We start from the raw sequence: 21,651 nt of genomic DNA on the forward strand, positions 1-21,651 counted from the left end.
TACCAGACCACAGTGCATGTTGATGGTCTTGTCTACACTGGTAATCTTACCCAGGGTTGGTATAAGGGCCTATAGGGGCAAATATAATGTATAGGGAACAGTATACATTTATGTAGCTTATACGGGAAGACCACCCCTTCACCACTACACTGGGCGTAAGTCTGTTACACTCTGAACTACACACTAGTACACTACACCGGGCGTAAGTCTGTTACACTCTTAACTACACACTAGTACACTACACCCTACACCGGACACGAGTCTGCTACAGCTACAGCTCCAAACCCAAACCCAAACCCAAACCCTCTACACCAGGGCTGCCCAAACCTCTTCCTGGAGATCTACTGTCCTGTAGGTTTTCAGTCCAACCCTAATTTAGCATATCTGATTTAGCTAGTCAAGGTCTTGTTGAGCAGCTAATTAGTATAATCAGGTGTGTTAAATTAGGGTTGGACTGAAAACCAACAGGACAGTAGATTTTCAGGAAGAGGGTTGGGCAGCCCTGCTCTACACTGTCAGAGGAAGCTCCATTCATGTATACTTTACTTACTTTGACTCATGAAGGAGCATAGGTCATCTGACAAAAACTTCCTCCAGTGTGCTCTGTTATGCTGTTTTCTCAACTTCTTTCTCGGTGTTATGCAGTTTTCTCCACTTCTTTCAAGGAAGTTCTTGCTTCTTTCAGCTATGCTTTATTCATGTATACTTATCAGGGCAATTCAGATGAACGACTCAGAGGGAAAAACGGTAAACTGCATCTTGAAGTAGTAATCCTTAATAAATGAATTAATAAGATTGTGTCAAAAAACATTCTGAATAGTAACTTTATTGAGGATGTGTTTTGTTCATGAAGTTGGTTAATCAGTATATATAGAAAGCATCAAAACTAGATTATAGAATTATAATATTCATACCTGTTTGTATGAATAAATATTAAAATGTGACAATGATAAAAATAGAGTTTGAATGGTGATGCATTCTCCTACAGAATCAGCTACATTATTTTTGGCAAATACATTGCATCAGTTTTTGAGAATTCCCCAATCCACAAAACTGACTTCTTAAGCTTAACTTTCCCAGGTTTTCATCACAAAACAAATGGCACTAGAACTTACATACACTTTGCCATGGACTTTTCAGATGTTTGCCAATCCAATATCATTAATGAATACCTTTTAATCAGCATTTTGAAGACATACATACAATTGTGAACAAAAACGTGAATGAGAGTAAACTTTTTCTTTGCATTACTATATCTCTATTTTATGATCCATATGAAATCAACAATGTAATAATCTAAACTGAACCAATGACGTATCAGAAATATACATGTTATGAATATAGCTTAAAAAGGGCCTTTAATTTAAGGCACATTCTGATGTTTTTAATCATATGAGGTTGCATTAAAAAAAGAGGTGTGTTTACATGTTTTTGAGAGGGTCATCTTTGCAATTTGGAGATACTGTACAAAAAAATGAAAATATGTTTCAATTGTCCAGTGTATTTGAAAGCTTTAAGAGTCCATCAAGTTATTATGATATCCCTCCAATCATCACTTGAATAATCTAGCTCTATTGTGATTTGCCTTCTCTCAAAATAAAAATAACCTACAAGCTGTGTGAAAAACATATCCTGTTGTATTTACACATTGTATTTTTCGGACTACATACATTTTTCGGACTAGATACAGCATTTCCCATTTGTGAGGTTCCACATTGGACTGACGTCTTTAGGGTTTGGTCATATCAGGATACAAACTGTACAAACACTGCTGTTAGGCCATTGCTGTTGAAGCTCTACAAAAATAATCATGTTTTCAAGTCTTTGCAGTGATGGCCAATTTCCACTGTGGGCTGGGCAGAGATATGTTCAGCAGACAGAGGAAAAGGTGGAGGCAAGTAAAGAGCGGTGTGTGTTATCGGACAGTGGAGTGTAGACAAAATTCCACTAGGCAAACCGGCTTGAGACCAGACCTCTCAATGCTGAAACACATAGTCGTGCCTCTAGATGGAAACCTCATACTCTCTTGTGTCCTGTGAAATGAGGACAGAGTTCTGAATTAGGAACAAGCTTGTACACAAGAAGGTATAGGGAGACTGAGAAGTACAGTAGACCATATTTCTACTATGATCACAAACGCCATTCCTCTTGTTGTGAACGAGCCATGTGATAACAGACATCTGTTTGTAGACTATGATAGGGACATCACAGAGATACATTTTGTGTGTGGAGGTGGGCAGCCCAAACTGTGAGGCTTTTCCATTTTCTCCTGAGAAGAGACAATGACTTTGAATGGTCTATACACACCATTCACATACATCCAGTATATATTTATTTATATTCCAGACTCTGACATTGCTCATTCTGATATGTCTTAATTTCTTGTTCGTTCTAGTAATTGTTTTCACTTTTAGATTGTGTGTGTATTGTATTTTATTGCTAGATATCGATAACATCTGTAAAACTGTGTATGCGACCAATAAACTTTGATTATATTTTTTAGTTGATTTGAGAGGTTTGCCCCTCTCCTCCTGACCCATTTTTAAATGTGCTCAACCTACTGTGGGCTTTAGGTTAATAAGCTCGCACTGTGTAATAGGTTCAGGCTGCAGAATCAGTGTGGAATTGATGAAGACTGACTGACAGACACGCTGGAGGCTTAATAAGCAGGTTGTAGCGTAGCGCTTGGGCTCACCTCGTTGTTCTTCAGGAGTGCAGTCAAGGAAGTACAGAGAAAGAGACAGACAGATAGACAGACAAACAATCATTATTTATAGCATGAAAGCATCAGACCTGGGTAAAATATTTGACATCTTTCAAATACTATTTGAACCCATGTCTGAAAACCATGTCATAGCACTCTGTCAAATAATGTCAAATTAACTAGGTAACCTTTTGTCTGTATCAGGTGTAATGAAATGGCCTTTATCAATGACTGAAGGTGAATGGAGTATAGCTTTACACCCCTCGTCCTATTTCTATAACATCACTTAACGGGGAATTCAATTTGGTGAATGAACCTGCAATATGTCAAACCAGATGGTGCTTTAAGTGCATCATCTCATATACAAATGACAGTGCCTGAATTCAACCTTTTTGGGGGCTTATTAATTCCAACAGGCATCTTAAAGAACCAGTGAATATCTCTATAACATAACGTACTGTAGTCTCTGTTTCGTAGAGGGAGTTGTCGAAGGTGGACTCTCCTGGGATGTGGTCATATGGTAAGGAGGTGGACATGAGAAGACACATAGGCTTCCCCTGAACCCTAGAGAACACAGACATAGTGTCATAAGGGCAGCATAGTATACTTACAACATTATTACAGAGCCTGTTCGGTCTATAGCTATTGGTTAGACTCAGTGCTTGACTTGGGCAAAAGTTCACCGGTGCGGAGTACCGGCACCTGAAATGTTCTACTGCTTGAGCTTCTGTTCTTCTTATAGAATATTAGTTCAAAAGCATTGTGGAGCTCCTACACCTAAATATAAACAGTACCGGCACCCAAAACGAGTACCAGAACCTATTTCAGTCCAAGTCAAGCACTGGTTAGACTACTACAGTAAGTACTATGGATGATGATAGCTTTCATACTTTCAAAGTATTTTGTTTATCTATATAAAGTATGCATACTAGACCTACTTAGAGAAGTAAAGGTAGATTCCGATGATGAAGACCATGATGAGGGCCACTGGTATAAAGACTGTTAGAGCTATGTTGGCTCCCTCCATGCTGTAGTCGGCACTGGCAACTGGTGGTAGAGGAATCAACAGGGACATACTCAACTGCTATGATAACCTAAAGATGCATTCTTCAATGTAGCACACTTGAATTTGCTGTGAAATATTGTATTTCGTGTTATTATTAGGTCTTGATTTTATGTATTCATTTGAATGATGATCTAACATTTACTGTACAAATAGGATGACACTTACTGTCTAAGCTGCGTTCATTTATAAACTCCATTGAGGAGGCTGTAAATAAATGAAAAACATCAGAACACAGATGTTAAAACATACAGACATATATATTGTTCATCATGAACTACTGTGAACTAAGTCTGTGTGAACTACACAAAGGAGAGTACATGTCCGCAGTTCCTACCTCTACAGACAGGGGGCAGGCTGCTCCACTGTGAAGGGTGTCCAGGGACACAGCGGAGGACAGGCTCCCCTAGCAACGCATGGCCTCTGAGGCAGGAGAAGCGCAGCGTCTCCCCGGCCTGATAGAGAGGCTTCTCTGAGATCTGGGTGCTGTATGACGGGGTGCCAGGGTTCCTGCAAGACTCATAGTTCACTGCTGAGAAAGGTGAGAACAGGACACATGCACACACACACACGCACGCACGCACGCACGCACGCACGCACGCACACACACACACACACACACACACACACACACACACACACACACACACACACACACACACACACACACACACACACACACACACACACACACACACACACGCACAGGCATCATATCATTTATTTTTCTTAACAGCTAGTTAAACTGCCAATCTAGCTAGTATATAACGTTCTGAGTAGTATATAACGTTCTGAGAACCATGTCTTTCTTAGAGCTTGGTGAGAGCGTGGTTGTCCTATGGTTATACAACCTTCCCACAATATTCTGGGAATGGTGCAGGATACCCAGCTTGCACATAACGTTCTGAAAACCAGGTGGAAATTTCTGTATTTCAGCATAGCTTTTCCTCATGGTTCTATTTAAAGTAACGTTCTCAGAACGTTAAGAAACAACTTTCCTCTGTGGGAATTTCAGTACTTCAGCACAACATTTTCTACAGGTTTCCTCATGGTTCTATTTAAAGTAATGTTCTCAGAACGTTCAGAGAATGTTAAAGGTGCAATATCCAGAAATCGCACGGCCAATTCCTGGTTGTACAAAACAAGTAATGTGTCGTGTAGAGAATCATCGTACCATCTAAACCGCTGTGAAATAGATTTTACATGACAAAAAATACTGTATTTTCAGTTGTTTGAAGCAGGTGTACAACATGTAACTTGTAACTTTTTGGGGGCGACCTGACCAAATGTATATAGAAATGTGAGTTATAGATCTGTCATTTTCATTGGAAGCATGTCTAAAAGCGGTAGATCAGTTCTATGTGCGCTATTTCTATGCTTTTACATTTTTGTATTTAACCTGTTTTTAACTTCCCATTCTTAAGTTTCATTTTTGCATTTACTTTAGGTTTTGTACAGCAGCTTCAAACAACTGAAAATACAGTTGGTACAATGATTCTCTACACTCTGAGGGCTTGTTTTGTCACATAAACTGAAATTAGGTGAATTATTCGAATTTTAGCAACCAGTAAATGGCGCTGCAATTCCTGCATATTGCACTTTTAATGAAGTGCTTGTTTCCTTTGAAATGGGGTCTGTTTGAATAGACTAAAATTAACAGCTTTGTATTTATTTAGAATTTGTATTTTTATTTAACCTTTATTTAACTAGGCAAGTCAGTTAAGAACAAATTCTTGTATAAGTAAAATAAAACATGGCATGCTGGCTCCATCCTGGTGACGAGGTACTAATTCCATGGATAGAGAACAGAAGATCATAGGTTTGAATCTCACTGACACCATGCCGCAATAAAAAAAATACATTTTCTTGCATGATTAATGCTTAAAGGGACTGATAGAAATGTACAGAATGGTTATCTGGAGGAAAATGGGGGAGGGTCATGTTTTTTCAATTTCAGTATTTTTTAAATCTAGTCCAGGGGACAATCATGTACTTTGTAATTGATGAAATTTGTAATTGATGAAATTTCAATATTTCTCAGGGTTGTAGAATTAGTTGCTTATTAGGCTACATATCGATGTGTGCTCGATGCTGCCCCTCATCTCTGATTATCCGCTGGGCGCGCAATATCAATTATGCCTATAGGCTATTTAGTGTGGTCTCAATCAAATGATCCATAGCCTATAGGCTATGAAGTGCATGCTCAGAGAAGCACAGAGCAAAGCCGTATTTGTAAGATTTCTGCACAGCTTGCTCACAGACTAGCCTATAGCCTATGTTCTGTTCAGTTTGAGAAGGAGAGCGCGAAGGCCGGAGGTCAACTTTGATAGCTTCCTACTACCATAATTGATTTGAATAAAAACAATGTTTCTTGCCCAAGATGTATTTATGAGAGGTATTGACTTCACAATAAGCCAGATTCAAGTAACTTACATTGTGGTGCTGAAACTTGAAGCAGCAGCCATAGCACAATCAATTGGAAATGGACAGCTCATGGTGCTGAAAGTAGGCAAATTGGAGTAGGCATAATTAATTTAAACAGTCTTCATTTTAATTAGACTTTACTAACAACAAGTGGGCTTTGTGTTGGAGCCTATTTCTTCCTAGTTAAGAAATAAGAGGTAGGCCTACCTGTTCGACAGACGACATTAGGCTCAAACTGAATAGGCTGCTATATCCATAGTTTTGTCAGTCAATTCCTCCACCCACCATACACTCTTTAAATAACAGCCCTTCACTGACACGGGGGTAGGCTAAGTTAAAACAAAGACTCAAATTGAGGGGGTATGAGAGGGTATGCCATAGGCCTACCTTTTTATTTAATATAGATAATGGCAAACTCTGCTTGGGAAGTAATCTAATTCTGTCACTATCAATTGATAAAGCTATTAACTTTCTGTACAATAGTAGATGTTTAAACCCAGACAACTTTTAGGGAAATACTTGTATCCTGCGAACCCTCAACCTTCTAGGCCGCAGCCCTGTTTTCTTTTTATTTATTTAACCTTTATTTAACTAGACAAGTCAGTTAAAAACAAATTCTTATTTACAATGACGGCCTACCCCGGCCAAACCCCGGACGACGCTGGGCAAATTGTTCGCCACCCTATTGGACTCCCAATCACGGACGGTTGTGATACAGCCTGGAATCAAACCAGGATCTGTAGTGAAGCCTCTAGCACTGAGATGCAGTGCCTTAGATCGCTGCGCCACTCGGGAGCCCATCAAAATGTCCACTATCAAAATTCCTGACATGTAATGCTTACAGGATGAAGAACCGTTTATAAAACTGCAAATAAGATAATAAAACCTCCCAGGAAAACTTTTAGGGAACCATAGCAAAACGTTCTCAGAATCTCCCTGCAACCTAAAATGTATGTTCCCAGAAAGGGCAAAATTTCCACTTCCATTCTCAGAACGTTTAAAAAACGTTCAGTTTTACCAACGTCATTCCCAGAACCAATGGGAAACCAAAAATATATGTTCCCACAACGCACAAGGAACCATGTACTAGCTGGGAAGTGTGTATGATGGAGACGTGTTATCAGGCTTAAGTCCAGCGGGTACATACAGACACATTTGGGTAGCCTCTCACTCCACTTAGGTCCGGAGGAGCCGTGGTTGTAGCAGGAGAGCAGGCTGTTTCCAGAGAGGGTGTAGCCCTTGTTGCAGATGTACTGGACTGTGGAGCCTACAGTGAAACGCGGGCCGGACATCACCCTGCGACTGTGCTCCACAGTACCTGGGTCGGCACACAACAGCACTGACACACAGACACACAGACACACAGACACACAGACAGACAGACAGACAGACAGACAGACAGACAGACAGACAGACAGACAGACAGACAGACAGACAGACAGACAGACAGACAGACAGACAGACAGACAGACAGACAGACAGACAGACAGACAGACAGACAGACAGACAGACAGACAGACAGACAGACAGACAGACAGACAGACAGACAGACAGACAGACAGACAGACAGACAGACAAAAACAGAGGTTACTCATGTGCAGTGAATACAATTTTATTTTATTATATTATTAGTATTTGTCACTGCTTATTTGTGGTTATCCGATGCGGCCAGAGTGGTGCCTTTTTCTAAGTAAACCCTTCAGACACATAAACCCACCGAGCTGGAAAATAAAGAGATCATCTCTGTGTCTCAGTCTCTCACAGCAGCAAACCACAAACCCAATCCTAGGCCCAGTAGGATAGGGGTCAGTGTGGTAATAATGTTTATGTGACAGACGTCCAAATGAGGCTCCAAACCCCTGTGACCTGTTACCGGTCAGTGATGCCGTGCCTGTCACTGTGTGGGACGGGATCAGGACCAAGGACACTCTGTCACACTATCCTGTCTCTACTCCACAGCATCCAGGTTATCTGGATAAAACAGGAGTAATGTGTGGAGGAGCTAGAACACAGACCCTATTCAACTCACTGATACATCGGTTTATAGAGAAAAAGGGTTGTGAAAGCAGTGAATGTTATTACCCATCAACCTCTGCTTTAGCCTGTCCTTAACTGAAACTGCCTCTCACACCTACAATGCACCTTTTGTATGCAGGTGTGTGTGTGTGTGTGTGTGTGTGTGGTATTCACCTCTCTCACAGCTGGGCAGGTCTCCGCTCCAGGTCAGGTCCCACTGGCACATGAGCAGCTCTGTGCCCACCAGCTGGAAGCCTGGGTAGCACTGGTAGGTGACCACTGTGCCATGGACCAGCTCAGGGTGGGAGGTGCTCTTCCATCCGTTGGTGATCTCTGGGAGCTCCGGACACGTGTCGTTACGAGGTACCTCTGTATCCACGAAGGAGGGAGAGAAAAAGAGAGCGAGAGAAAAAAGGCAACTACTTTACAGAGTGCACAGAGCTGGAGTGGTGTGGTTTTGCATTCAAATGAATGAACCTCTGGACAAACTCAATAGAGGACATCCATTTAGTTGGAATTTCAATCTAGTGTGAAAAGTATCACGCATGGGGAACTCTATCTGCCAGGCAGCATGGTTGTCCCTGTTCTAGCCACAGCAGAAGCCAGAGAGGGCAGGGCACCCTGCAGATGAGGCTAATGTAGACAAACACACGCAGTAATTGTGTTTGGGCCTCTGACGGGCACAATACCAGACAGCTGCACCACTTGGCTGGGCCTTGCTTTCCCTCTCAGTTAGAGGCATGAACAGACTACAAAACCACCTCTCTCTCCCTCTCTCTCTCTCTCTCTCTCTCTCTCTCCCTGCCTCTCTCTCTCTCTCTCTCTCTCTCTCTCTCTCTCTCTCTCTCTCTCTCTCTCTCTCTCTCCCCCCCCCCTCTCTCTCCTCCCCCTCCCTCTCTCTCTCTCTCCCTTCCTCTTCTCTCTTTCACTCACTCTTCTCTCTCTCGCTGCATCTTATCAGATGTCTGCTTTATGGGTTGGCTCCGCTCTGGTTTCGTGACGACCGTGCTGATGGAAGGGACCCCTCTGACCATGGAAGAGTGTCTCCTCCTCCTGAACCCTCTAGAACTCTCCTCCTCCTTACTCATCTCCCCTCTTCACTGGCCGTCTATCTCTTCAACTCTTCACACACTCTCGTAACTCACTCCGGGGTCTTACCAAAGAAGTGCACCACAAAGCCGTTGCCGTAGCCGTAGATGTTGGTTGCCGGGTCAGACTGGAACTGGATGGTGACGTCGGCCATGGAGGTGTAGATTTTGAAGTGTGGCCGTGAGCCACCGTACTGGCCCAGCACCGTAGCAGTCAGGTCATCACCATCATAGAATGTCAGCAGGTCGTTCTTCCCTATATTGAGGCTGGAGCACCAAGAAGGAAAATGTATTTCACCGTGCACAATGAATTGGCCTTCACGCACAATCTCACATTACTAGCTCATTTGTCCTATAGTTTCTTTGTCATTGTTTCCTGTATCCTGTATAATGCACCCTCACTAAAATACTTTTCTTGCTTTGAGATGTTCTGTTTCACTCTTCCATTTACTTTGGAGCGCCATAGACAAGAAAGTAGAGCTATGTGGTCATTTTTACTATTGTTTTAAATGTGTCACCTGAGACAGAGCCCTCTCCTTAAGCACCAGGACGGGATGTGAAGCAGGGAGGAAATGACTCTCCGCCAGAATAGGGAAGTGACAAGTTACTCTTTCCTGTCTCTAATTAATCACAAATGGTTCCAGATAAAACTCATTACAAGGCAAGCAATTGTATTATTAATCACTTTGTAGTTTAACAGAAAAAAAATCCAGAAAAATGTGGCAATAAAGACAGTTGGTGCTGTAATGTGTCAGTAGTGTATTGTATGACATGAATAACAGAGTGTAAAAATGTCTGTCTTGTCAACTTGTTTACACTCTGTGAACGGAGTTCAGTTTCAAGACATTAAAGATATGATGCACACACGTCTTGGCAAAGATCAGGTGTTTCAGACTAATGAAATATCCGCACAGCTTAGCCTACCCACTGGGCCCAGACATCAATTCAACAACTATTCCACTTTGGTAAAATTTCATTGAAATGATGTGGAAACTATGTTGATTCAACCAGTGTGTGCCCAGTGGATATTTTCTGCCGATGCATCTGTATTGCAACTCTAGAAAAAGCTAAAACTGCAGTAATTCATTGACTATTGAAAATGCATCTCACCTCAACAGAGCGGGACAGATTTAGAAATTGTATCAGCTTGCATAAAATTAGTTGTGATCGAGTTAAACAAGCCTTTGCATAGCTGTGCTGCCATATCTGCAGAGTAAATCAATCATGCTTTCTATTGTGTGGCAGTGATTTGATTTAGTGTAATTCAAACACAGGCTCAGATTGACTCGGCTCACAGGCCCACATGCCTGCCACCATGTTCCTTCACAATGCATTATCTCAGACAACTCCTCATCTGTACCCACATTTGCTTTTCTCCACCACTGAGAGAACTTGACATTTATGTCCAGTACAAGTTTCAAACTAGTTTGAGCAAAATGAATACCCCTCAATACAAATCACAATTAGACTAAACACAGTCATTTGGGTGTCATGATGGCTCCCCAATGGTCATTAAGACCATTCTCCTTTTATCTCACCACTGCACCTCTTAGTTCCCAAACCTGAATGAACGTTCTGATGGAAGATCCTGTTTCTAGTTCTCTCCTCTCTGGCTTGTGAGATCTTGGCTGGACGGGGATCCAGATCCACTGCCCTTCACTCCGAATCAACTCTCAGTGCTAGGCTAACATACAGTATTGTTAAGGGAATTTTTATCAATGATGACTAATTATGTATACATTTCAATCAGGACTGACTAGTCCAAATGCTATTATGTACTGTACATGTATGAATTTTCTCTCTTGCTCCCATTCCCAATTGTATATAATATAGTCAGGAGTTTAGTAACAATGACGGTCTGTTCCTTGGTGCAAATGAATGAACTATCTCCAGATGGTAGGGACGGACTATCTCCAGACTGTCTAGAATGCTGATTTATACTGACTGACCTTGGCTTCAGGCGAGGAGGGAAGGGAAGGCTCGAGAACTATAGGGCCTCTCTACCAGTGTCAAGAAGAGATAGAACATTTAGAAAACGCTGACGTCATTTTCAGTTTATAACCTGTAGAAAAATGTGTATGAAGGCAGTACTCTCTTGAATTAAACGCTGTTACCTGACTTTTAAGACCGGGGCTCTGTCTATTCTTATAAAATATAGGGTCTTACAAGCCCTTCAAATGCATTGACAGAGTAATTAATTCTGATTGGGAAATAATACAGAGGAATTTAGAATTCCTTTAACAAGTATCCAGACTAGCAGGCTCAGAGTCAACACACTTATCAGCAATACTTGTGATGGAATAAGCCAATGAGTTATCCTGCCAACTTCCAGCCCTGGGAGACAAACCTAATCAAGATAAGTGCTATAACTAATATTTGATGCATCGATGCATAAAATATCCTGTCGCTCTTTTCACTAAATTCTCACCAAAGGCAAAGCACACTTTAATGGCCGCCAATATGGAACTACCAGAATCACTGTTTATCTTTCAAATCCTATTTAACTTGTGCAGGTGTTTATTCAGAATGTGTATTTCTGATAATCAAAGTTCATCAAGGCAGAGGCACAGCCTATTCTCATTCCCATTCCCTCCTAAACACTATTTAAGTGTTGGACCCCTCCGTCAACATTTGGAGCGTCTGAACTTAGGCTGCTGAACTACACCCCAGGTGTACCATCCTCCACACCTGCATGTCGTTCACAACCCCATCTCCTGCACCCGAGCTCTTAACGAGCGCCTAGCTAGTACTCCTGGTTGGTCGGGATTTACCAGTCGTCATTGGTAGTTCCCCTGAATGAGTGTCCCAGCCGTCATTAGGGCCCCTGGTCCTGTGTGATTGTGGGAGCGGTGAACAGGACACTGGGCCGTGATGAATGACTATAGAGGAATGAGATTGTTCTCATTATCGTGGTAAAGTGTTCCTAAACCCTGGTAACGAGCTTTAGGAAAGGCACACTGTGCAATGGTATTTCAGAATGCTGGCGTGACTAGTGGGCCAAGAGGGAGGCATCAGGCATGGTATATGCAGGTTCATGGCACGAGAGTCTGTGTGTTCAGATTATCAGTGACTGTGCTCCAAGCACAATCACGCTTTGTGCAACCCTGGTTTCATCACTATGATCAGAGACTGAATGCTTTCTTTGAGGATATACTGAAGGATAACAGTGGTTTGAGTGATGTCGTTAAACTGAGATTGCAGATGTTAGGTTCTCATATTTCCCCTTGTTCACCTTTCAGTGTGTGCTGGTATTGATGTTCACATCAAAACTGGAGGAAACGGGGAGGAAATCCTGTAGATTATCCTTAGATAGCCTTCTTTCTGTCTCACCCACATGCACACTCAGGCTGAATTCTCATCAACGCTCCAAGGTTGAGCTGAACGCTCTTCACCAGTGTCCCTGAAAGTCATATCTGCCCAAATCGCGTCCCCTCTAAATTAATAGGAAATTCATTATTTTGACAGCTTCTTGTACCAAACATGGAGGATGCCATTTATTACAATGCTTCAGAATGTACAACCACAGTTGAGGCGTTCCGAAGAGAGAGGGAAGAGCGAAGAGCAAGAGAGACAACATATGCAAATGAGCCAGTTGTTAATTAAGGAAGCCAAATGATTGTACGCATGGTTAATCTATCAGGGTCTGACACAGCAGGGTCTTCTGTTCCCAGCCTTCACCTGACATCACTATCAAGGAAAACTTTCGCTCCTCTCCCCTGCTCTGCTCAAGTCAACCTATCTGATTCAGCAGAACACACACACATCACTTCTGTCCGAACCCCTGTGAAATAATTAGTTTCCTTTCCAGTTGGTAATTAACCTTTGTCTGCTGCTACTTATGTTTCCCATCCAAGAGCAACATATTATTTTATCTTCAGCCCTTTTCTCTTTTGATTTGTTTAACCAGTCACAGTGGGGTAGTTTTTTGCACTGGCAGTTTCTGTTTGAAGTCAGGGCCGTGTTTGTACATCAGCAGTAAAGCTTCTCCTAATGATCTGAGTGTAGAGATCTGCTGTAGAGCTCATGTGAGGGTCAATATTCTTACAAAGGTTAGAGCTATTCTGTGGTGGAGCGTCCTCCACTTGAACTGCTATGGGAAGGGGATGTGCAGCCAGGACGTTGTTTTAAAGGGTTCCCATAGCTAACATCCTTTTTCTGCGTCTACGTAAAATGTTATATCTAATGTTCAGGAGAATCTGGAGTGTAGAACGTAAGAGATAATTAAGATACGTACACTTGGATGTCTAGCATGATCCTCCTGTCCTCCTCCACGTGAATCCCCCAGATGCAGTCCTGGCCGCTATCGTAGGCCTCCGGCCAGTTAGGAGACAGGACCACTCCAGCAGAGTCAGTCATCTCTCCACTGCAAACAGCTGTAACACACACACACAGTAAGCAAAAATACTCTGTGCAAAAATATCATATGGCTCATTTCCTACACAGGACCAAAACACACAGCATACCTCTGCAGGCGGGCTCAGTCTCGTTCCACTGGGGGTTGTTGTGGTCCATGCACTCAATGATGACAGAGCCCTGCTCCAGGGTGTAGCCAGGGTCACAGGTGAACTCTACCACCGTCCCCACTGCCCACGTGCTGTCATTACTGGTGAAGTTACCGTACTTGACAAACGTCTCATAGCAGTGGCCCACTGCAAACGCTGTGAAGGAGAGAATATGTGGATCAACCACAGAAAAAAGGCCAGACTGTGTCACTGAGCCCCATGTCTGCCATTGGCAGCGGGCCATTGACTTTGCAGATAGCGAGCCGCTCGCTAGCTCGCTGCCTATCAGAGACGGAGCAGACCCAGAGGTACATTTAATTGGTGGTCTGCTGCTTCAACCCACTGACTGACATGTAATGGTTTCAGGATGAGAGGAGCACTATTAAAGCAGTTATACACGGTGTCAGATTGAACAGGGTAATGCTGTTAAAGACAACCCACACACGGTCCATTAGGATAAGCAGCGCTGCTCTCTTACAGCGTAATCCCATTTGCTACAGTAAATTGAAGCCCAATACAGATTAAATTGATCTGATTTGATAATGACTCCAGGACCTGTGATGTGGCTCTGACTCCAAGCTCTGAATAGCCCTTTGAAAATCCATGTATGAATTGTCACATAAGTAGAGAGGATGACTGGGGATGAGCGTAGAGAAAAATGTAACATTTAAAAGTTTGAAGCCAAACTGGTCAGAGCAGAGGACTTCAATTGTTATGTTATGTTTCACTTAATTCCATTCCAATTATTTATAGGAGGGAAAGAAGAGGAGAGGGCATGAGGCAGTGTCTTTTTTCCACACCGGTGCCTGGAGGAGTCTGCGTGATGCATTTCTTAAACAACAGTTTTCATCTCCACTAATTTTACACTGCTGGACTGTATGTGAGGGAAGTTTGAGTATCCTTGAGTATCAATCAAATCAATTAAATGTATTTATAAAGCCCTTTGTACATCAGTCGATGTCACAAAGTGCTATACAGAAACCCAGTCTAAAACCCCAAACAGCAAGCAATGCAGATGTAGAAGCACGGTGGCTAGGAAAAACTCCCTGGAAAGGCAAGAACCTAGGAAGAAACCTAGAGAGGAACCAAGCTCTGAGGGGTGGCCAGTCCTCTTCTGGCTGTGCCGGGTGGAGATTATAAGAGTACATGGCCATTTAGGCCAGATTGTTCTTCAAGATGTTCAAACATTCATAGATGACCAGCAGGGTCAAGTAATAATTACAGTTGTTGTAGAGGGTGCAACAGGTCATTACCTCAGGAGTAAATGTCAGTTGGCTTTTCATAGCCATGTACCCTTTCCAAAGACCTGAAGACTTGTGTTAGATACCCATGCCTAGTCGTGTGGCACACAAGGAACCTGCCTTCTACGCCAGTTAGTAACATTGGTGCCATGACCTGGATGGGTCTCTGTGAGATGGAGAAGGTCAAAGGGGGGGCTAGGGGTAACCGAGACCTGAAGACTTGCGTTAGCTCCCTTGGCGATGTGTGTTTCGGCTCTCGTTGGGAGAAGGAGACCAAGGCGCAGCGTGGTAGGCGTACATCGTGTTTTTATTGATGACACCAAAAAACAAAATAACAACGACAAAACACAAAAGCGAACAATTCCGTCAGGCACAGACACTAAACAGAAAATAAGATCCCACAACTGAAAGTGGGGAAAAGGGCTACCTAAGTATGATCCCCAGTCAGAGACAACGATAGGCTCCTAACCAAACCTAACCAAACATAGAGAATAACAAGGATTTCTAAGGTCAGGGCGTGACAATGTGTCTACCTTGGTATCTGATGGCGATGCCGGTGGAGGTGCCTGCACCGTCAGTGGTGAGCTCTATGAAGAGGGATCTGGAGGTGCTCACCAGGCCCTCGTTGGGCAGGTACTCCACCTCATATGAGTCATACAGCGGAGGAGAATCAATGTTGTTCCCATTTTTGATCAGAAGCCTGAAAGAGAGAAATGAAAACACCTCAGTACCTGGTTGGATTTCTAAAACCTCGTAATATGCGTAGTGGGCACGTTCCTAATGAGATGGAGCAACAGGAAGGAATGTGATACGGTCGTACCGCATCGGGCTTGACTGTTCTGCATATAAGACCAATGATATATTTCAGTACAGCTGAGGAGCTAGCCTACTTACCTCATTAAAAGTCCATTTGTTATTGTCTCCAGACACAGCGGCTACCACTCATAAAAACAACATTATCTCAACTCAAATAAGCATGTCCTAGTCAATTCAATTAATTAATTTGAAGCCCCCTCTTGTGAAGTGTTATATTGCCTTACAAACATTCACAACAGCTTATAGATGCAGTCACATAGCATTATGATTCCAATATGGAAAATAAATATAAATGCTAACATTTTCAAAGATTATACTGAGTTACAGTTCATATAAGGAAATCAGTCAATTGAAATATATTCAGTTGATCAGGCTGTTGATTCTGGCCTGCGGAATGTTGTCCCACTCCTCTTCAATGCCTGTGCGAAGTTGCTGGATATTGGCAGGAACTGGTACATACTGTCGTACACTTCGATCCAGAGCATCCCAAACATTCTCAATGGCTGACATGTATGGTGAGTATGCAGGCCATGGAAGAACTGGGACATTTTCAGCTTCCGGGAATTGTGTATAAGATCCTTGTGACATGGGGCTGTGCATTATCATGCTGAAACATGAGGTGGCACGACAATGGGCCTCAGGATCTCGTCACGGTATCTCTGTGCATTCAAATTGCCATTGATAAAATGCAATTGTGTTCATTGTCTGTAGTTTATGCCTGTCCATACCATAACCCCACCGCCACCATGGGGCACTTTGTTTACAACGCTGACATCAGCAAACCACTCACTCACACGACGCCATACAGGTGGTCTGCGGCCGGTTGGACGTACTGCCAAATTCTCTAAAACAACATTGGATGCGGCTTATGGTAGAGAAATTATAATACAATTATCAGGCAACAGCTGTGGTGGACATTCCTGCAGTCAGCATGGCAATTGCATGCACACTCAAAACTTGAGACATCTGTGGCATTGTGGTGTGTAACAAAACTGCACATTTTAGAGTGGCCTTTCGGCACAAGGCCGACCTGTGTAATGATCATGCTGTTTAATCAGCTTCTTGATATGCCACACCTGTCAGGTGGATGGATTATCTTGGCAAAGAAGAAATCCTCACTATTTTGGCACAAAATCTGAGTGAAATAAGCTTTTTGTGCATAAATAACATTTCTGGGATATTTTATTTCAGCTCATGAAACATGGGACAAACACTTTACATGTTGCGTATATATTATTGTTCTGTATAGTTTCACAATGACAGTCAAAAAATAAAGTAAGAAGGGGATTCAAGTGAAATGTTTCCAATTATTTCAGTATTTCTTTCTCTCTCTCTCTTTCTACCTCCCTCTTAAACTATTTTCTCAAAATTGGATTTCCATTATGACACAGAGACACAGATGTTCCATTGAATCTCTACCTCAGATGATGAGACAATGCCTGGAAGTGTATCAGAGGAGTGGACTGGTAATGACGTGTGTGACAACAGAACCATGAGCCTGCTGTGAGAATCAGGTCCAACTGTCACAGAGACAGCAGTAGGACTCTGATGGGCTGTTGACTGCATGTTGAATGACTAATGTACTCAAGTGAGCATTTAGACCTGGATAGTGTACTGGAGTAGAACAATAAGGCCAGAACACTGTAGCAGACCTGGGTCCAGATAGTACTTGCTTTATTTTAAAGTTTTCTACTTTATTGAGTTGGCCTGGTGCAATATAAAAAATGGAATAGCTCTGTGAGTTTTTAAAATATTTTTTTTATTTCACCTTTATTTAACCAGGTAGGCTAGTTGAGAACACCTTTATTTAACCAGGTAGGCTAGTTGAGAACACCTTTATTTAACCAGGTAGGCTAGTTGAGAACACCTTTATTTAACCAGGTAGGCTAGTTGAGAACACCTTTATTTAACCAGGTAGGCTAGTTGAGAACACCTTTATTTAACCAGGTAGGCTAGTTGAGAACACCTTTATTTAACCAGGTAGGCTAGTTGAGAACACCTTTATTTAACCAGGTAGGCTAGTTGAGAACACCTTTATTTAACCAGGTAGAACACCTTTATTTAACCAGGTAGGCGAGTTGACAACACCTTTATTTAACCAGGTAGGCTAGTTGAGAACAAGTTCTCATTTGCAACTGTGACCTGGCCAAGATAAAGCGTAGCAATTCGACACATACAACAACACAGAGTTACACATGGAATAAACAAAACATACAGTCAATAATACAGTGGAACAAAAGAAAACAAAAAGTCTATTTACAGTGAGTGCAAATGAGGTAAGTTAAGGAAATAAATAGGCCATGGTGGCGAAGTAAATACAATATAGCAATTAAACACTGGAATGGTAGATCGGCAGAAGATGAATGTGCAGGTAGAGATACTGGGGTGCAAAGGAGCAAAATAAATAAATAAATACCAGTATGGGGATGAGGTAGGTAGATAGATGGGCTGTTTACAGATGGGCTATGTACAGGTGCAATGATCTGTAAGCTGCTCTGACAGCTGGTGCTTAAAGCTAGTGAGGGAGATGGGAATCTCCAGCTTCAGAGATTTTTGCAATTCGTTCCAGTCATGGGCAGCAGAGAACTGGAAGGAAAGACGACTAAAGGAGGAATTGGCTTTGGGGGTGACCAGTGAGATATACCTGCTGGAGCGCGTGCTACGAGTGGGTGCTGCTATGGGGACCAGTGAGCTGAGATAAGGTGGGGCTTTACCTAGCAGACACTTGTAGATGACCTGTAGCCAGTGGGTTTGGTGACGAGTATGAAGCGAGGGCCAACCAATGAGAGCGTACAGGTCGCAATGGTGGATAGTGTATGGGGCTTTGGTGACAAAACGGATGGCACTGTGATAGACTGCATCCAGTTTGTTGAGTAGAGTGTTGGAGGCTATTTTATAGATGACATCACCGAAGTCGAGGATCGGTAGGATGGTCAGTTTTACGAGGGTATGTTTGGCAGCATGAGTGAAGGATGCTTTGTTGCGATATAGGAAGCCGATTCTAGATATCATTTTGGATTGGAGATGTTTAATGTGAGTCTGGAAGGAGAGTTTACAGTCTAACCAGACACTCAGGTATTTGTAGTTGTCCACGTATTCTAAGTCAGAGCCGTCCAGAGTAGTGATGCTGGACGGGTGAGCAGGTGCGGGCAGCGATCGATTGAAAAGCATGCATTTAGTTTTATTTGTGTTTAAGAGCAGTTGGGGACCACGGAAGGAGAGTTATATGCCATTGAAGCTCGTCTGGAGGTTAGTTAACACAGTGTCCAAGGAGGGGCCAGAAGTATACAGAATGGTGTCGTTGGCGTAGAGGTGGATCACCAGCAGCAAGAGCAACATCATTGATGTATACAGAAAAGAGTCGGCCCAAGAATTGAACCCTGTGGCACACCCATAGAGACTGTCAGAGGTCCAGACAACAGGCCCCCCGATTTGACATACTGAACTCTATCAGAAAAGTAGTTGGTAAACCAGGCGAGGCAATCATTTAAGAAACCAAGGATGTCGAGTCTTTCAATAAGAATGTTTTCGAAGACCTTAGAAAGACAGGGTAGGATAGATATAGGTCTGTAGCAGTTTAGGTCTGTAGCAGGATGACCGCAGCAGCTTTCCAATAGTGAAACCTAATAGTGCACCTATTCATTCAAGTGTTTTTGACATTGTAGAATAATAGTGAAGACATCAAAACTATGAAATAACACATATGGAATCATGTAGTAACCAAAAATATTTGGATACTACATGATATATATTTGAGATTTGAGATTTTTCAAAGATTCTTCAAAGCCGGGAGGTGTGTTGGGTCATTGTCCTGTTGAAAAACAAATGATAGTCCCACTAAGCGCAAGCCAGATGGGATGGCTTATCGCTGCAGAATGCTGTGGTAGCTATGCTGGTTAAGTGTGCATCGAAATTTAAATAAATCACAGACAGTGTTACCAGCAAAGCACTCCCACACCTCCTCCTCTATGCTTCTCGTGGGAAAAACACATGCAGAGATCATCCGTTTACCTACTCTACGTCTCACAAAGACACGCCGTTTGGAACCAAAAACCGTAAATTAGGACTCATCAGACCGAAGGACAGATTTCCACCGGTCTAATGTCCATTGCTCGTGTTTCTTGGCCCAAGAAAGTCTCTCCTTGTTATTGGTGTCCTTTAGTGGTTTCTTTGCAGTAATTCGACCATAAAGGCCTAATTCACGACCATAAACCACGGCCTAATTCGACCACGGCCTAATTCGACCATAAAGGCCTAATTCACACAGTCTCCTCTGAACAGTTGATGCTATGATGTGTCTGTTACTTGAACTCCGTGAAGCATTTATTTGGGCTGCAATCTGAGGTGCAGTTAACTCTAATGAACTTATCCTCTGCAACAGCGGTATCTCTGAGTCTTCCTTTCCTGTGGCAGTCTTCAAGAGAGCCAGTTTAATCATAGCGCTTGACATGACAGACCTTCATGTCTTAAAGTAATGATAGACTGTAGTTTCTCTTTGGTTACTTGAGCTGTTCTTGCCATAACATGGACTTGGTCTTTTACCAAATAGGGCTATCTTGTGTATACCACCCCTACCTTGTCACAACACAACTGATTGGCTCAAACGCATTAAGGAAAGAAATTCCACAAATTCAATTTGAACAAGGCACACATGTTCATTGAAATGCATTCCAGGTGTCTACCTCATGAAGCTGGTTGAGAGAATGCCAAGAGTGTGAAAAGCTGTCATCAAGGCAAAGGGTGGCTACTTTGAAGAAACCCAAAGATATTTGGATGTGTTTAACACTTTTCTAGTTACTACATGATTCCATACGTGTTATTTCATAGTGTTGATGTCTTCACTATTATTCTACAATGTAGAAAATAGTCAAAATAAAGAAAAACTATAAAATGAGTAGGTGTGTCCATACCTTCGACTGGTATGTTTTATATATATATATATTCAATATATATATATATATATATATTCAATATATATATATATATATATATATATTCAATATATTCAATATATAGTTGAAGTCGGAAGTTTACATACACCTTAGCCAAATACATTTCAACTCAGTTTTTCACAATTCCTGACATTTAATTCTAGTAAAGATTCCCTGTCTTGGATCATTTAGGATCACCACTTTATTTTTATAAGAATGTGAAATCTCAGAATAATAGTAGAGAGAATTATTTATTTATTTCAGCTTTTATTTCTTTCATCACATTCCCAGTGGGTCAGAAGTTTACCTACACTCAATTAGTATTTGATAGCATTGCCTTTAAATGTTTTAACTTGGGTCAAACAGTGCAGGTAGCCTTCCACAAGCCTCCCACAATAAGTTGGGTGAATTTTGGCCCATTCCTCCTGACAGAGCTGGTGTAACTGAGTCAGGTTTGTAGGACTCCTTGCTCGCACACGCTTTTTAAGTAGTTCTGCCCACAAATTTTCTATGGGATTGAAGTCAGGGCTTTGTGATGGCCACTCCAATACCTTGACTTTGTTGTCCTTAAGCCAATTTGCCACAACTTTGGAGGTATGCTTGGGATCATTGTCCATTTGGAAGACCCATTTGCGACCAAGCTTTAACTTCCTGACTGACATTCTTGAGATGTTGCTTCAATATATCCACGTAATTTTCCTCCTCATGATGCCATCTATTTTGTGAAGTGCACCAGTCCCTCCTGCAGCAAAGCAGCCCCACAACATAATGCTGCCACCCCCGTGCTTCAAGGATGGGATGGTGTTCTTCGGCTTGCAAGCCCTCCCCCTTTTTCCTCAAAACATAACGATGGTCATTACGGCCAA

The 21,651-nt window shown here is 42.3% G+C and overlaps 1 protein-coding gene across 2 annotated transcripts in view; it reads right to left on the minus strand.

Moving 5' to 3' along the window:
* Positions 1-810: 810 nt before the first annotated feature.
* LOC112265637 (seizure protein 6 homolog) overlaps positions 811-21,651 on the minus strand; it is a 147,959-nt gene continuing 127,118 nt past the window's right edge. The window contains exons 7-18 of one of the 2 annotated variants that reach the window (XM_024443153.2): positions 15,572-15,738; positions 13,759-13,953; positions 13,530-13,668; positions 9,366-9,562; positions 8,382-8,576; positions 7,339-7,530; positions 4,105-4,296; positions 3,936-3,974; positions 3,643-3,751; positions 3,163-3,268; positions 2,696-2,704; positions 811-2,033 (exon numbers count right to left, since the gene is read on the minus strand). In XM_024443153.2, coding sequence (XP_024298921.1) covers positions 2,004-2,033; positions 2,696-2,704; positions 3,163-3,268; positions 3,643-3,751; positions 3,936-3,974; positions 4,105-4,296; positions 7,339-7,530; positions 8,382-8,576; positions 9,366-9,562; positions 13,530-13,668; positions 13,759-13,953; positions 15,572-15,738 — 1,570 coding nt within the window. In that variant the 3' untranslated portion in view covers positions 811-2,003. Of the gene's footprint in view, positions 2,034-2,695; positions 2,705-3,162; positions 3,269-3,642; positions 3,752-3,935; positions 3,975-4,104; positions 4,300-7,338; positions 7,531-8,381; positions 8,577-9,365; positions 9,563-13,529; positions 13,669-13,758; positions 13,954-15,571; positions 15,739-21,651 lie in introns of both variants that reach the window. The other variant, XM_024443152.2, reaches the window with a different exon arrangement.

This window comes from Oncorhynchus tshawytscha, linkage group LG13 (genome assembly GCF_018296145.1).
Source record: "Oncorhynchus tshawytscha isolate Ot180627B linkage group LG13, Otsh_v2.0, whole genome shotgun sequence".
Lineage (NCBI taxonomy): Eukaryota > Metazoa > Chordata > Actinopteri > Salmoniformes > Salmonidae > Oncorhynchus > Oncorhynchus tshawytscha.